The sequence below is a fragment of the Petromyzon marinus genome, chromosome 84 (genome assembly GCF_048934315.1).
Source record: "Petromyzon marinus isolate PM22_M1 ecotype Great Lakes invasive population chromosome 84, UKy_Petmar_22M1.pri1.0, whole genome shotgun sequence".
Lineage (NCBI taxonomy): Eukaryota > Metazoa > Chordata > Hyperoartia > Petromyzontiformes > Petromyzontidae > Petromyzon > Petromyzon marinus.
The window spans coordinates 2,867,478-2,886,695 of record NC_133749.1 but is presented as its reverse complement, the minus strand read 5'-3'; the positions used below and the strand labels follow the sequence as shown (position 1 = coordinate 2,886,695).

General features: G+C 48.4%; 2 protein-coding genes across 2 annotated transcripts; both read left to right on the top strand.

Moving 5' to 3' along the window:
- Positions 1-1,816: 1,816 nt before the first annotated feature.
- On the top strand, positions 1,817-17,207 carry LOC142907897 (18S rRNA (guanine-N(7))-methyltransferase-like; the record flags this gene model as incomplete). The annotated part of the gene is made up of 8 exons (XM_076057803.1): positions 1,817-1,917; positions 5,196-5,292; positions 7,123-7,173; positions 8,848-8,933; positions 12,864-12,909; positions 13,311-13,369; positions 14,410-14,499; positions 15,063-17,207. Coding segments are annotated over 8 exons (585 nt in total), but the record flags the coding sequence as incomplete, so codon positions are not given.
- LOC142907884 (uncharacterized) lies at positions 5,304-7,016 on the top strand (the record flags this gene model as incomplete). Its single annotated transcript, XM_076057785.1, has 1 exon — positions 5,304-7,016. A coding segment is annotated over one exon (1,713 nt), but the record flags the coding sequence as incomplete, so codon positions are not given.
- Positions 17,208-19,218: the final 2,011 nt, after the last annotated feature.

Here is a 19,218-nt window from a genome sequence, read left to right as displayed (position 1 = left end):
CACCAACCTCACCCACTCACACACTCAACTCACATCTCACTCACTCCAACTCCACTCGACAACTCACCAACTCACTCACCACTCACCAACTCACTCACCAACTCACTCACACACTCACCAACTCCACCACTCACCAACTCACTCACACACCTCACTCACCAACTCACTCACCACCACTCACCAACTCAACTCACCAACTCACTACACTCACCAACTCACTCACCACTCACTCACCAACTCACCACACTCACCACTCACCAACTCACTCACAACTCACCAACTCACCTCACCACTCACCAACTGCCCACTCACCACCACTCACTCACCAACTCCACTCACCACTCACTCACAACTCCCAACTCACTCAACTCACTCACCAACTCACTCACCAACTCACCAACTCACTCACCACTCACTCACCACTCCTCACCAACTCACTCACCACTCACACCAACTCACTCACCACAACCCTCACCAACTCCCAACTCACTCACCAACTCACTCACCAACTCACTCACCAACTCACCAACTCACCCACCTCCACCAACTCACTCACCAACTCACTCACTCACCAACTCACTCACCAACTCACCAACTCACTCACACCACTCATCACTCACCACTCACCACCACTCACCACCAACCACTCACCACTCACCAACTCACTCACCAACTCACCACTCACCACTCACCAACTCACTCACCACTCACCAACTCACTCACCAACTCACTCACCAACTCACCACTCACTCACAACTCACCACTCACCAACTCCTCCCACTCACTCACCAACTCACTCACCACTCACTCACTCACTCACTCACCAACTCACTCACCAACTCACTCACCAACTCACTCACCACTCCACACTCACCAACTCACTCACCAACTCACCAACTCACTCACCACTCACCAACTCACTCACCAACTCACTCACCAACTCACCAACTCACTCACCACTCACCCACTCACTCACCAACTCACTCACCAACTCACTCACAACTCACCTCACCACTCACTCACCAACTCACCACTCACTCACCAACTCACTCACCAACTCACTCACCAACTCACTCACCACTCACCAACTCACTCACCAACTCATTCACCAACTCACCAAACTCACTCACCCAACTCACTCACCAACTCACCAACTCACTCACCCACCCTCACAACTCACTCACCACTCCACACTCACTCACCAACTCACCAACTCACTCAACAACTCACTCACCAACTCACTCACCAACTCACTCACCACTCACCAACTCACTCACCAACTCACCAACTCACTCACAAACTCACTCACAACTCACTCACCAACTCCACTCACAAACTCACTCACCAACTCACTCACCAAATCACTCACCCACTCACTCACCAAACTCACTCACCAACTCCACTCACCAACTCACCAACTCACTCACAAACTCACCAACTCACTCACCAACTCGCTCACAAACTCACCAACTCACCAACTCACTCACCAACTCACTCACCAACTCACTCACAAACTCACTCACCAACTCACTCACAAACTCACTCACCAACTCAATCACCAACTCACTCACCCACTCACTCACAAACTCACTCACCAACTCACCAACTCACCAACTCACTCACAAACTCACCAACTCACTCACCAACTCGCTCACAAACTCACCAACTCACCAACTCACTCACCAACTCACTCACCAACTCACTCACCAACTCACTAACTCACTCACAAACTCACCAACTCACTCACCAAATCACTCACCAACTCATCCCCCCCTCTCCCCCCTCTCCCCCCTCCCTCCCCCCCTCCCCTCCCCCCCCAGACGTGGCACAGCAGCGTGGGGTGGAGGGAGATTTGCTGCTCTGTGACCTGGGCCAGGGCCTCAACTTCCGCCCCGGAGCCTTCCATGGTGCCATCAGGTGATGGGACACTCACACAGAGAGAGAGAGTGTACACGTAGTATGTGTGTGTGTACACACACACATACACAGTGTACACACACAGAGAGAGAGCGTGTACACACACACACACAGTGTACACACAGTATACACACATAGTGTACACACACAGAGAGAGAGCGTGTACACATACACACAGTGTACACACACACATACACAGTGTACACATACAGAGAGAGAGAGAGCGTGTACACACACAGTGTACACACACAGTGTACACACACAGTGTACACACACACAGTGTACACTATGTGTGTACACACACATAGTGTACACATACACACACAGTGTACACACACAGTGTACACACAGAGAGTGTACACACACAGTGTACACACACACAGTGTACACTATGTGTGTACACACACATAGTGTACACATACACACACAGTGTACACACACACACATAGTGTACACACACATACACAGTGTACACAGAGAGAGAGAGAGAGTGTACACATACACAGTGTACACACACAGTATACACATACACAGTGTACACAGAGAGAGAGAGAGAGCGTGTACACGTACACAGTGTACACACACACACACACAGTGTACACACAGTATACACACACATAGTGTACACACACAGAGAGAGCGTGTACACATACACACAGTGTACACACACACACACAGTGTACACATACATAGTGTACACACACAGCGTGTACACACACACACATAGTGTACACACATACACTGTGTACACACACAGTGTACACACACACACACAGTGTACACACACTGTACACACACACACACAGTGTACACACACACAGCGTGCACACACACAGTGTACACACACACAGTGTACACACACACAGTGTACACACACACAGCGTGTACACATACACATAGTGTACACACACAGTGTACACACACACAGTGTACACACACAGTGTACACACACACAGTGTACACACACAGTGTACACACACACAGTGTACACACATAGTGTACACACACAGTGTACACACACACAGTGTACACACATAGTGTACACACACAGTGTACACGTACACAGTGTACACACACAGTGTACACACACACAGTGTACACACACAGTGTACACACACAGTGTACACACACAGTGTACACACACACAGTGTACACACATAGTGTACACACACAGTGTACACGTACACAGTGTACACACACAGTGTACACACACACAGTGTACACACACAGTGTACGTACACAGTGTACACACACACAGTGTACACACATAGTGTACACACACATAGTGTACACGTACACAGTGTACACACATACACACAGTGTACACACAGTATACACACACATAGTGTACACACACAGAGAGAGCGTGTACACATACACAGTGTACACACATAGTGTATGTGTACACACACAGAGAGAGCGTGTACACATACACATAGTGTACACACACACAGAGAGAGAGAGAGAGCGTGTACACACACACAGTGTACACACACAGTGTACACACACAGAGAGAGAGAGAGAGCGTGTACACACACACAGTGTACACACACAGTGTACACACACAGTGTACACGTACACAGTGTACACACATAGTGTATGTGTACACACACAGAGAGAGCGTGTACACACACACACACAGTGTACTCACACAGAGAGAGAGAGAGAGAGCGTGTACACATACACACACACAGTGTACACACACAGTGTACACACAGAGAGAGAGAGAGAGAGCGTGTACACATACAGTGTACACACACAGTGTACACACACACACACACAGAGAGAGCGTGTACACATACACATAGTGTACACATACACATAGTGTATGTGTACACACACAGTGTACACTCACAGAGAGAGAGAGCGTGTACACACACACAGTGTACACACATACACACAGCGTGTACACACAGTATACACACACACATAGTGTACACACACAGTGTACACATAGTGTATACACACACACAGAGAGAGCGTGTACACATACACAGTGTACACACATAGTGTATGTGTACACACACAGTGAGAAGAGAGCGTGTACACATACACAGTGTACACATACACATAGTGTACACACACACAGTGTACACACACACATAGTGTGCACACACAGTGTACACACACACACATAGTGTACACACACAGTGTACACATACACACAGTGTACACACACAGTGTACACACACACATAGTGTACACACACAGTGTACACATACACACAGTGTACACACACACAGTGTACACACACACACACAGTGTACACACACACACACAGTGTACACACACACAGTTGTACACATACAGTGTACACACACACACACATTGTACACACACACATAGTGTACACACACACAGTGTACACATACACATAGTGTACACACACACATAGTGTACACACACACATAGTGTACACACACACAGTGTACACATACAGTGTACACACACACACAGTGTACACACACACAGAGAGAGAGCGTGTACACATACACATAGTGTACACATACACACAGTGTACACACACACACAGTGTATACACACACAGTGTACACACACACAGTGTATACACACACACAGAGAGAGAGTGTGTACACACATACACAGTGTACACACACACATAGTATACACAGAGAGAGAGAGAGTGTATACACACACACAGCGTGTACACACACAGTGCGGATCTTTATCTGTCTGTGTGTGTGTGTGACTGTGTGCTGTGTCTGTGTGTGTCTGTGTGTGTGTGTCTCTGTGTGTGTGTGCGTCTGTGTGTCTGTGTGTGTGTCTGTGTGTGTCTGTGTGTGTGTGTCTGTGTGTGTGTGTGTGTGTATCTGTGTGTGTGTGTGACTGTGTGTGTGTGTGACTGTGTGTGTGTGTGACTGTGTGTGTGTCTGTGTGTGTCTGTCTGTGTGTGTGTCTCTGTGTGTGTGTCTCTGTGTGTGTGTGTGCGCTGTGTGTGTGTGTATCTGTGTGTGTCTGTGTGTGTGTGTCTGTGTGTGTCTGTGTGTATCTGTGTGTGTCTGTGTGTGTGTATCTGTGTGTGTCTGTGTGTGTCTGTGTGTATCTGTGTGTGTCTGTGTGTATCTGTGTGTGTGTATCTGTGTGTGTGTCTGTGTGTGTGACTGTGTGTGTGTGTGACTGTGTGTGTGACTGTGTGTGTGTGTGTGTCTGTGTGTGTCTGTGTGTGTGTGACTGTGTGTGTGTGTGTCTGTGTGTGTCTGTGTGTGTGTCTGTGTGTGTGTGTGTGTCTGTGTGTCTGTGTGTGTCTGTGTGTGCAGCATCTCAGCCCTACAGTGGCTATGTAATGCTGACTGCGCTACTCACAACCCACAGCGGCGTCTACGCACACTGTTCACTACCCTTTACTCCTGCCTGGTAACACCACCACCACCATCACCACCATCACCACAACCACCATCACCACCACCATCACCACCACCACCATCACCACCATCACCATCACCGTCACCACCATCACCACCACCACCATCACCACCACCACCGTCATCACCATCACCACCATCACCACCACCATCACCACCATCATCACCACCACCACCACCATCACCACCACCATCACCGTCATCACCGTCACCACCACCACCATCATCACCACCACCACCATCACCGTCATCACCGTCACCACCACCACCATCACCACCATCATCATCACCACCACCACCACCACCATCATCATCATACCACCATCATCACCACCACCACCATCACCACCACCATCACCATCATCACCATCACCACCATCACCACCACCACCGTCATCACCACCATCACCATCACCACCATCACCACCACCACCATCACCACCATCACCACCATCACCACCACCACCACCATCACCACCACCACCATCACCACCACCACCACCATCACCACCATCACCATCACCACCACCACCATCACCACCACCATCACCACCATCACCACCACCACCACCATCACCACCACCATCACCATCATCACCACCATCACCACCATCACCACCACCACCACCATCACCACCACCATCACCACCATCACCACCATCACCACCATCACCACCACCACCATCACCACCATCACCGTCATCATCACCATCACCACCACCACCACCATCACCACCATCACCACCGTCACCACCATCATCACCGTCATCATCACCATCACCACCACCACCACCATCACCACAACCACCATCACCGTCATCACCATCATCATCACCACCACCATCATCACCATCATCACCACCACCATCACCAACACCATCATCACCATCACCGTCACCACCACCACAACCACCATCACCGTCATCACCACCATCACCACCATCACCACTACCATCACCATCACCACCACCACCATCATCATCACCACCATCACCACCACCATCACCACCACCATCACCACCATCATCATCACCACCATCACCATCACCACCACCATCACCACCACCATCATCACCACCACCACCACCACCATCATCATCATCATCACCACCACCATCATCATCATCACCACCATCATCACCACCACCATCATCATCACCACCATCATCGTCATCATCACCACCGTCATCATCATCACCACCACCACCATCACCACTACCATCACCACCATCATCATCACCACCATCATCACCACCACCACCACCATCACCCTCACCACCACCATCATCATCATCACCACCATCACCCTCACCACCACCATCATCATCATCACCACCATCATCATCATCACCACCATCACCATCTTCACCACCACCATCACGTGATATTAATGACGTTGATGATTATTTTTATGTTGATGTTGTTGATGATGTTAATGATAATGTTGTTGATGTTGTTGATGATGATGTTGATGTTAATGATGTTTTGATGTTGTTGATGTTGATGATGATGTTAATGATGTTGATGATGTTAATGATGTTGATGTTGATGATGTTAATGATAATGTTGTTGATGATGATGATGTTAATGATGTTGATGATGTTGATGATGATGATGATGTTAATGATGATGATGTTAATGATGTTGATGATGTTAATGATGTTGATGATGATGATGATGTTAATGATGTTGATGATGATGTTGATGATGATGTTGATGATGTTGATGATGATGATGATGAGTGTTGATGATGTTGATGTTGTTGTTGATGATGATGTTAATTATAATGTTGATGATGATGATGTTGTTGTTGTGTCTCTAGGAGCGAGGAGCTAGAGCTGTCTTTCAACTCTACCCAGAGAACGCACAACAGGTGATGGGGGGTGATGGGGGGTGATGGGGGGTGATGGGGGGTGATGGGGGGGTGATGGGGGGTGATGGGGGGGTTGATGGGGGGGTGATGGGGGGGTTGATGGGGGGGGTTGATGGGGGGTAATGGGGGGGTGATGGGGGGGTGATGGGGGGTTGATGGGGGGTTGATGGGGGGTGATGGTGGGGTGATGGGGGTGGTGATGGGGGTGGTGATGGGGGGTGATGGTGGGGGGTGATGGTGGGGTGATGGGGGTGGTGATGGTGGGGTGATGGGGGGTGATGGTGGGGGGTGATGGTGGGGTGATGGGGTGGTGATGGGGGGTGATGGTGGGGGGTGATGGTGGGGTGATGGGGGGTGATGGGGGGGGGTGATGGGGGGGGTTGATGGGGGGTGATGGTGGGGGCGGGGGTGATGGGGTGGTTGTACTATAGTGGTTGTTGTTGTGGTGGTTGTTGTGGTGGTTGTTGTGGTGGTGGTGGTGGTTGTACTATAGTGGTGGTTGTGCTATAGTTGTTGTTGTGGTTGTTGTTGTGGTTGTTGTACTATAGTTGTGGTTGTTGTTGTGGTGGTTGGTTGTACTATAGTTGTGGTGGTTGTTGTGGTGGTGGTGGTTGTACTATAGTGGTGGTTGTACTATAGTTGTTGTTGTGGTTGTTGTACTATAGTTGTGGTTGTTGTTGTGGTGGTTGTTGTTGTACTATAGTTGTGGTGGTTGTTGTTGTGGTTGTTGTGGTGGTGGTGGTTGTACTATAGTGGTGGTTGTACTATAGTTGTTGTTGTGGTTGTTGTTGTGGTTGTTGTACTATAGTTGTGGTTGTTGTTGTGGTTGTTGTACTATAGTTGTTGTTGTTGTGGTTGTTGTTGTTGTACTATAGTTGTTGTTGTGGTGGTTGTTGTTGTACTATAGTTGTTGTGGTTGTTGTTGTGGTGGTTGTTGTTGTGGTTGTTGTACTATAGTTGTTGATGTTGTGGTTGTTGTTGTGGTTGTTGTGGTTGTTGTTGTACTATAGTTGTTGTTGTGGTGGTGGTTGTACTATAGTGGTTGTTGTTGTGGTTGTTGTTGTGGTGGTGGTTGTACTATAGTGGTTGTTGTTGTGGTTGTTGTGGTGGTGGTTGTACTATAGTTGTTGTTGTTGTACTATAGTTGTGGTTGTTGTTGTGGTGGTTGTTGTTGTACTATAGTTGTTGATGTTGTTGATGTTGTTGTGGTTGTTGTTGTGGTGGTTGTTGTACTATAGTTGTTGTTGTTGTACTATAGTTGTGGTTGTTGTAGATGTTGTGGTTGTTGTTGTGGTTGTTGTTGTGGTTGTTGTTGTGGTTGTTGTAGATGTTGTTGTTGTGGTTGTTGTAGATGTTGTGGTTGTGGTTGTTGTGGTGGTTGTTGTGGTTGTTGTAGATGTTGTGGTTGTGGTTGTTGTTGTGGTGGTTGTGGTTGTTGTGGTTGTTGTAGTGGTTGTTGTGGTTGTGGTTGTTGTTGTTGTTGTGGTTGTTGTGGTTGTGGTTGTTGTTGTGGTTGTGGTTGTTGTGGTTGTTGTACTATAGTTGTAGTGGTTGTTGTTGATGTTGTTGTGGTTGTGGTTGTTGTGGTTGTTGTGGTTGTGGTTGTTGTGGTTGTTGTAGTGGTTGTTGTTGTGGTTGTGGTTGTTGTTGTGGTTGTTGTTGTGGTTGTTGTAGTTGGAGGTGATCACTGCTCAGGCTACTCGTTGTGGCTTCACTGGAGGAGTCGTCATAGATTACCCACACAGCACCAGCGCTAAGAAGTGAGTTACCACTCACCACTCCTCACCACTCACTCACCACTCACTCACCACTCACTCACCACTCACTCACCACTCACTCACTACACCACTCACCACTCACTCACCACTCACTCACCACTCACTCACTCACCACTTACTACACTACTCACTCACCACTCACCACTCACAACTCACTCACCACTCACTCACCACTCACTCACTCACCACTCACTCACCACTCACTCACCACTCACTCACCACTCACTCACCACTCACTACACCACTCACTCACTCACCACTCACTCACTACACCACTCACTCACTACACCACTCACTACACCACTCATTCACTCACTACACCACTCACTCACTACACCACTCACTCACTACTCACTCACCACTCACTCACTCACTACACCACTCACTACACCACTCACCACTCACTCACTACACCACTCACTCACCACACACTCACCACTCACTCACCACTCACTCACTCACCACTCACTCACCACTCACTCACCACTCACTACACCACTCACTCACCACACCACTCACTACACCACTCACTCACCACTCACTACACCACTCACTCACTACACCACTCACTCACCACTCACTCACCACTCACTCACCACTCACTCACTACACCACTCACTCACCACTCACTCACTACACCACTCACTACACCACTCACTCACCACTCACTCACTCACCACTCACTACACCACTCACTACACCACTCCATGTCAGTTAAGTTTATTTATTTGATACAGCCCTGCAACCGCTACAAACAATAAAACACAAAAACACGAAGAACAAAAACACCTTAAAGTGACTCCTGCTATGTGTGACTCTGTGCAAAACAGAAAATCCAGTGGAAAAAAACCATCAAAATATTCCTGAAAAAAAAGCACCGTGTACACCAGCAATGCTGCGTGCAAAAATCCCGGTGGGATGCAAAGTCAAACAACAACAACAACCACAACAACCACAAGACGACTTTAGATTAAGGCCATCAGTCTAACTCCGTACTATAACAAAACAAACATGGCCAAACCAAAAAACGTTTTCGAAATCTCGATTTAAAGCTTCCGTGACTGCAAGGATTCATCTTCTTTGGTTCTTTCGGTAAAGTCACCACCACCACCACCACCACCACGTAGAGTGAGAATACAAATAATAAGTTGATCAAATAAAATAACGCGGTAAAATTCTCACGACGTTTCGGCCACAACACAAGCGGCCCTTCATCAGGTGAAGGGACCAGGCTGTCTGGAGGACAGCGCTGGAGTGAACACAGCCACGCTCAGAGCACCTTGACAAAGGAATTAGCGTAGAATTTAGCATTGAAACGGCTGAGTGATTAGCTTGTGACTGGTCACAGAAATGGCTATGTTAAAGTCAAAGCATCCACAGAGGCACCCCTTGACAAAGGAATTAGCATAGAATTTAGCATTGAAACAGCCGAGTGATTAGCTTGTGACTGGTCACAGAAATGGCTATGTTAAAGTCAAAGCATCCACATCCACAGAGGCACCCCTTGACAAAGGAATTAGCGTAGAATTTAGCATTGAAACGGCTGAGTAATTAGCTTGTGACTGGTCACAGAAATGGCTATGTTAAAATTAAAGCATACACATCCACAGAGGCACCCCTTTACAAAGGAATTAACATAGAATTTAGCATTGAAATGGCTGAGTGATTAGCTTGTGACTGGTCACAGAAATGGCTATGTTAAAGTCAAAGCATACACATCCACAGAGGCACCCCTTGACAAAGGAATTAGCGTAGAATTTAGCATTGAAACGGCTGAGTAATTAGCTTGTGACTGGTCACAGAAATGGCTATGTTAAAGTCAAAGCATACACATCCACAGAGGCACCCCTTGACAAAGGAATTAGCATAGAATTTAGCATTGAAACAGCCGAGTGATTAGCTTGTGACTGGTCACAGAAATGGCTATGTTAAGGTCAAAGCATACACATCCACAGAGGCACCCCTTGACAAAGGAATTAGCGTAGAATTTAGCATTGAAATGGCTGAGTGATTAGCTTGTGACTGGTCACAGAAATGGCTATGTTAAAGCATCCACATCCACAGAGGCACCCCTTGACAAAGGAATTAGCGTAGAATTTAGCATTGAAATAGCTGAGTGATTAGCTTGTGACTGGTCACAGAAATGGCTATGTTAAAGTCAAAGCATACACATCCACAGAGGCACCCCTTGACAAAGGAATTAGCATAGAATTTAGCATTGAAACAGCTGAGTGATTAGCTTGTGACTGGTCACAGAAATGGCTATGTTAAAGTCAAAGCATACACATCCACAGAGGCACCCCTTGACAAAGGAATTAGCGTAGAATTTAGCATTGAAATAGCTGAGTGATTAGCTTGTGACTGGTCACAGAAATGGCTATGTTAAAGTCAAAGCATACACATCCACAGAGGCACCCCTTGACAAAGGAATTAGCGTAGAATTTAGCATTGAAATGGCTGAGTGATTAGCTTGTGACTGGTCACAGAAATGGCTATGTTAAAGTCAAAGCATACACATCCACAGAGGCACCCCTTGACAAAGGAATTAGCGTAGAATTTAGCATTGAAATAGCTGAGTGATTAGCTTGTGACTGGTCACAGAAATGGCTATGTTAAAGTCAAAGCATACACATCCACAGAGGCACCCCTTGACAAAGGAATTAGCATAGAATTTAGCATTGAAACAGCTGAGTGATTAGCTTGTGACTGGTCACAGAAATGGCTATGTTAAAGTCAAAGCATACACATCCACAGAGGCACCCCTTGACAAAGGAATTAGCGTAGAATTTAGCATTGAAATAGCTGAGTGATTAGCTTGTGACTGGTCACAGAAATGGCTATGTTAAAGTCAAAGCATACACATCCACAGAGGCACCCCTTGACAAAGGAATTAGCATAGAATTTAGCATTGAAACAGCTGAGTGATTAGCTTGTGACTGGTCACTGAAATGGCTATGTTAAAGTCAAAGCATACACATCCACAGAGGCACCCCTTGACAAAGGAATTAGCGTAGAATTTAGCATTGAAATAGCTGAGTGATTAGCTTGTGACTGGTCACAGAAATGGCTATGTTAAAGTCAAAGCATACACATCCACAGAGGCACCCCTTGACAAAGGAATTAGCATAGAATTTAGCATTGAAATGGCTGAATGATTAGCTTGTGACTGGTCACAGAAATGGCTATGTTAAAGTCAAAGCATACACATTCACAGAGGCACCTAGTACAAATCAAACAGGAGAATTTAGCATTGAAATAGCTGAGTGATTAGCTTGTGACTGGTCACAGAAATGGCTATGTTAAAGTCAAAGCATACACATCCACAGAGGCACCCCTTGACAAAGGAATTAGCATAGAATTTAGCATTGAAATGGCTGAATGATTAGCTTGTGACTGGTCACAGAAATGGCTATGTTAAAGTAAAAGCATACATAATCCACAGAGGCACCTCTTTACAAAGGAATTAGCATAGAATGTAGCATTGAAATAGCTGAGTGATTAGCTTGTAACTGGTCACAGAAATGGCTATGTTAAAGTAAAAGCATACATAATCCACAGAGGCACCTCTTTACAAAGGAATTAGCATAGAATGTAGCATTGAAATAGCTGAGTGATTAGCTTGTGACTGGTCACAGAAATGGCTATGTTAAAGTAAAAGCATACATAATCCACAGAGGCACCACTCACTCACTACACCACTCACTCACTACACCACTCACTCACTACACCACTCACTCACTCACTACACTACTCACTCACTCACTACATCACTCACTCACTACACCACTCACTCACTACACCACTCACTCACTACACCACTCACCACCCACTCACTCACCACACCACTCACAACCACTCACTCATTCACCACTCACCACTTACCACTGCTACTCACCACCTTTGTCTCTCCAGAATCTTCCTGTGCCTGTTTTCTGGATCCCAGAGCGTCCTTCCCAAGGTAATGAGTCAACAGCAAACTATCTAACTAATCAACTAACTAATCAACTATCTAACTAATCAACTATCTAACTAATCAACTATCTAACTAATCAACTATCTAACTAATCAACTATCTAACTAATCAACTATATAACTAATCAACTATATAACTAATCAACTATCTAACTAATCGTCTAACTAATCATCTAACTAATCAACTATCTAACTAATCAACTATCTTAACTAATCAACTATCTAACTAATAAACTATCAACTATCTAACTATGAACTATCTAACTATTCAACTATCTAACTAATCAACTATCTAACTAATCAACTAACTAATCAACTATTTAACTAATCAACTATCTAACTAATAAATGAACTCGTTAACTCGTTAACCCATCAACTCTCTTGCAGGCTCTGGGCTGTGAATCGGAGTCGGAGCAAAGATCACAAGCACAGTTCACAAATCATCGGTAACTACTCACCAACTCACTCACCCACTCACTCACTCACCCACTCACTCACCCACTCACTCACTCACCCACTCATTCACTAACCCACTCATTCACTAACCCACTCATTCACTCACCCACTCATTCACTCACCCACTCATTCACTCACCCACTCATTCACTCACTCACTCACTCACCCACTCACTCATTCACTCACTCACCCACCCACTTTCATCCACCCACTCATTCGCTCATTCACTCACTCACTCACCCACCCGCCCACTCACCCGGCCACCCACTCACCTGCCCACTCACTCACCCACACGTACACATACACACATACACACGTACACATACACACGCACACATACACACGTACACATACGTGTACACACACGTTTACACACGCGTACACACACGCGTACACACACGCGTACACACACGTACACACACGCGTACACACACGTACACACACACACGTACACACACACGTACACACACATACACACACGTGTAAACACACACACAGTAGGTGTACACACACAGTGTACACACACACACACACAGTGTGTACACAGTGTACGCACACACACAGTACACACACACACAGTACACACACACACAGTACACACACACACAGTACACACACACACAGTACACACACACTGTGTACACACACACTGTGTACACATTGTATACACAGTGTGTGTGTACAAGTGTACACACTGTGTGTATACACAGTGTACACACACATTGCGTACAATGTGTGTGTGTACACTGTGTGTGCGTGTACGCACACACAGTGTACACACACACATTGTACGTGCGTGTACGCACACACAGTGTACACACACACAGTGTACGCACACACACACAGTGTGTACACTGTGTGTATACACACTGTGTGTGTACACTTTGTGTGTGTACACACACACAGTGTACACACACACAGTGTACACACACACAGTGTGTGTGTACGTACACACACACAGTGTGTGTGTACACAGTGTACATACACACAGTACACACACACACACTCACACCCTCTTTGTCTCTCCCAGGCTGAGGGCTAAGGCTGCCCGGGGCTCCTCCATCAAGAAAAGCCGCGACTGGATTTTGGAAAAGAAGGAACGGAGGCGTCGCCAGGGAAAGTGAGAGACTCCGGATCCACAGACGCTCGCTCCGCTCCGTGTTACCCCGCTCCGTGTTTTACCTCCACGTCACTCCCCTCCGCGTCACTCCGCTCCGCGTCACTCCGCTCCGTGTTTTACCTCACGTCACTCCGCTCCGCGTCACTCCGCTCCGTGTTTTACCTCACGTCACTCCGCTCCGCGTTACTCCGCTCCGTGTTACTCCGCTCCGTGTTACTCCGCTCCGTGTTTCACCTCCACGTCACTCCGCTCCGTGTCACTTACTCCACTCCGTGTTTCACCTCCCGTCACTCCGCTCCGTGTCACTGACTCCGCTCCGTGTTTTACCTCGCGTCACTCCGCTGTGTCACTCCCCTCCACGTCACTCCGCTGTGTCACTCCCCTCCACGTCACTCCGCTCCGTGTTTTACCTCACGTCACTCCGCTCCGTGTCACTTACTCCGCTCCGTGTCACTTACTCCGCTCCGTGTTTCACCTCCCGTCACTCCCCTCCGTGTCACTCACTCTGCTCCAGGTCTTGTCAGGATGTGAGTCTGACTGTTGTTGTTTGTTGTTGTTTGTAGGGAAGTGAAATGCGACTCAAAGTACACCGGGAGGAAGAGGAGACCAAAGTTCTAACGCCCCAAATCATCAGCCGCTGAACTCATCCAGAGACCCGGAATCCACGAGACTCTGGGACTCTGAGACACTGAGACTCTGAGACACTGAGACTGAGACTCTGAGACTGAGACTCTGAGAGACTGAGACTGAGACTCTGAGAGACTGAGACTCTGAGAGACTGAGACTCTGAGAGACTGAGACTCTGAGACTCTGAGACTAAGACTCTGAGACTAAGACTCTGAGACTCTGAGACACTGGGACTCTGAGACTCTGAGACACTGAGACTGAGACTAAGACTCTGAGACTGAGACTCTGAGACTCTGAGAGACTGAGACTGAGACTCTGAGAGACTGAGACTCTGAGAGACTGAGACTCTGAGACACTGAGACTCTGAGACTAAGACTCTGAGACTAAGACTCTGAGACTCTGAGACTAAGACTCTGAGACTCTGAGAGACTGAGACTCTGAGACACTGAGACTCTGGGACTCTGAGACTGAGAGACTGAGACACTGAAACTGAGACTCTGAGACTGAGACTCTGAGACTAAGACTCTGAGACTAAGACTCTGAGACTCAGACTCTGAGACTGAGACACTGAGACTCTGGGACTCTGAGACTGAGAGATTGAGACTCTGAGACTGAGACTCTGAGACTGAGACTCTGGGACTCTGAGACTGAGAGATTGAGACTCTGAGACTGAGACTCTGAGACTGAGACTCTGGGACTCTGAGACTGAGAGATTGAGACTCTGAGACACTGAGACTCTGAGACTGAGACTCTGAGACACTAAGTCTCTGAGACTCTGGGACTCTGAGACACTGAGACTAAGACTCTGAGACTGAGAGATTGAGACTCTGAGACTCTGAGACTGAGACTCTGGGACTCTGAGACTGAGACTCTGGGACTCTGAGACTCTGAGAGACTGAGACTCTGAGACTCTGAGAGACTGAGACTCTGAGACACTGAGACTGAGACTCTGGGACTCTGAGACTCTGAGACTGAGACTCTGAGACTCTGAGAGACTGACACTCTGAGACTGAGACTCTGAGACTGAGACTCTGAGACACTAAGTCTCTGAGACTGAGACTCTGGGACTCTGAGACTGAGACACTGAGACTCTGAGAGACTGACACTCTGAGAGACTGACACTGAGAGACTGACACTTTGAGACTCTGGGACTGAGACTCTGAGACTGAGACTCTGACACTGAGACACTGAGACACTTGGAGACTGAGACTCTGGGACTGAGACTGAGACTCTGAGAGACTGAGACTCTGAGAGACTGAGACTCTGAGAGACTGAGACTCTGAGAGACTGAGACTCTGAGAGACTGAGACTCTGAGACTCTGAGAGACTGAGACTCTGAGAGACCGACACTGAGACTCTGAGAGACTGACACTGAGACTCTGAGAGACTGACACTGAGACTCTGAGAGACTGACACTGAGACTCTGAGAGACTGAGACTCTGAGAGACTGACACTTTGAGACTCTGAGACACTGAGACTCTGAGAGACTGAGACTCTGAGAGACTGAGACTCTGAGAGACTGAGACTCTGAGAGACTGAGACTCTGAGAGACTGAGACTCTGAGAGACTGAGACTCTGAGAGACTGAGACTCTGAGAGACTGAGACTCTGAGAGACTGAGACTCTGAGAGACTGACACTCTGAGAGACTGAGACTCTGAGAGACTGAGACTCTGAGAGACTGAGACTCTGAGAGACTGACACTTTGAGACTCTGAGACACTGAGACTCTGAGAGACTGAGACTCTGAGAGACTGACACTTTGAGACTCTGAGACACTGAGACTCTGAGAGACTGAGACTCTGAGAGACTGAGACTCTGAGAGACTGAGACTCTGAGAGACTGAGACTCTGAGAGACTGACACTCTGAGAGACTGACACTCTGAGAGACTGACACTCTGAGACTCTGGGACGCTGAGACTCTGAGTCTCTGAGACTCTGGTCTCAAGACCCTGACCCTCTAAGACCCCGAGGATCCTGACACTCTGAGACAGACCCTGAGACTTTGTCTCCGCGGGCATCTTGCCGAGTGTGTGAGTGAAGTGACCGTCTTCACATTAAAGTGTGACCGTCTTCACATTAAAGTGTCAGTCTTCACATTAAAGTGTCAGTCTTCACATTAAAGTGACCGTCTTCACATTAAAGTGACCGTCTTCACGTTAAAGTGACCGTCTTCACGTTAAAGCGACCATCTTCTGCGTGGTGGTCAAAGTGTCCCTGGTGACACAAGTGGCTGTTGCTAGCAATAAGAGCAGCCCAGATCTTAGCAACACACAGATCCCCCATATAGCCTTAACAGACTGTAGGGGCAAGTGCTGTTAGTGAGCACCTATGAAGGCCGGAACGGTACACGAGGGGGTGGGTGGCCAGCACCACGCCCGACCGCCTTTGTCTCCCTTGTGGCAATGTTTACACACCGCACCAGGTACTCATTTGAGGCCGAGTCGACCTAGGGGAGGCCCGGGACCGGTTCAGATAATCTTCACCTGTGTTGGCCGTGAGCGGGAATCAAACCCGGGTCGCCAGGTTCATAGCGCAGCGTAGCGCTAACTGCTACACTATCGCTCCCCTTACACTGCCACACAACCGCCATTCGCCACTAAGTGGCGGTGACGTTACCCTGAGGCCACGTGAAGTGTCGAACGCCCGCTGGCAGGAGGTCACGGGGCAGACCCAGGTGCCACTGGTCGACTGACTGAGACGACTGGCTGATGCACCACCTGTGCCCCCTACTGTGTCAACCTGCTGTGCTTTAGCCACCCGGCGCTCCGCTCGTTGTTCTGAGCGTCGCTCCTCCGCCCTCCGTTGTTGTTGGAGGGCGACTGCCTCCAACTGCCCAGTAGCATCCTTCACGAGCCTCCTCCACAGAGGCCGATCTTGACACCGCTGGTACCGGTCATCGGCAAGTCCACTCAGCTCCACGTCCTCCTGTACCACATCACTCCATCTCTTCTCTAGCCCGTGCCGCGCCCGCTTAGCCCCCTCAATCCGGCCGAAACAAAAGCTGTTTCGGCATGCGGTGGCTGGGCATGCGGGCTACATGACCCAGCCATCGCAGCCTTGCCCGCCACAATGTCACCCACACACACGGTGACACACACAATGTAAGTGACCCACACACACACAGTGACCCACAGTGACCCACACACACAATGTGACCCACCCACAATGTAACTCAGTGACCAACACAGTGACCCACACACACACAGTGACCCACACACACACAGTGACCCACACACACACACAGTGACCCACACACACAGTGACCCACACACACACAGTGACCCACACACACACAGTGACCCACAGTGACCCACACACACACAGTGACCCACACACACACAGTGACCCACACACACAGTGACCCACAGTGACCCACACACACACAGTGACCCACACACACTGACCCACACACACAATGTGACCCACACACACACTGACCCACAGTGACCCACACACACACAGTGACCCACACACACAGTGACCCACACAGTGACCCACACACAGTGACCCACACACACAGTGACCCACACACACAGTGACCCACACACACACAGTGACCCACACAGTGACCCACACACACACAGTGACCCACACACACAGTGACCCACACACACACAGTGACCCACACAGTGACCCACACACACACAGTGACCCACACAGTGACCCACACACACAGTGACCCACACACACACAGTGACCCACACAGTGACCAGCACACAGTGACCCAGTGACCCACACACACAGTGACACACAGTGACCCACACACACACAGTGACCCACACACACAATGTGACCCACACACACACTGACCCACAGTGACCCACACACAGTGACCCACACACAGTGACCCACACACACACACAGTGACACACAGTGACCCACACACACACAGTGACCCACACACACTGACCCACACACACAATGTGACCCACACACACAATGTGACCCACACACAGTGACCCACACACACACAATGTGACCCACACACACAGTGACCCACACACTGACCCACAGTGACCCACACACACAGTGACCCACAAACACTGACCCACAAACACACAGTGACCCACAGTGACCCACACACAGTGACCC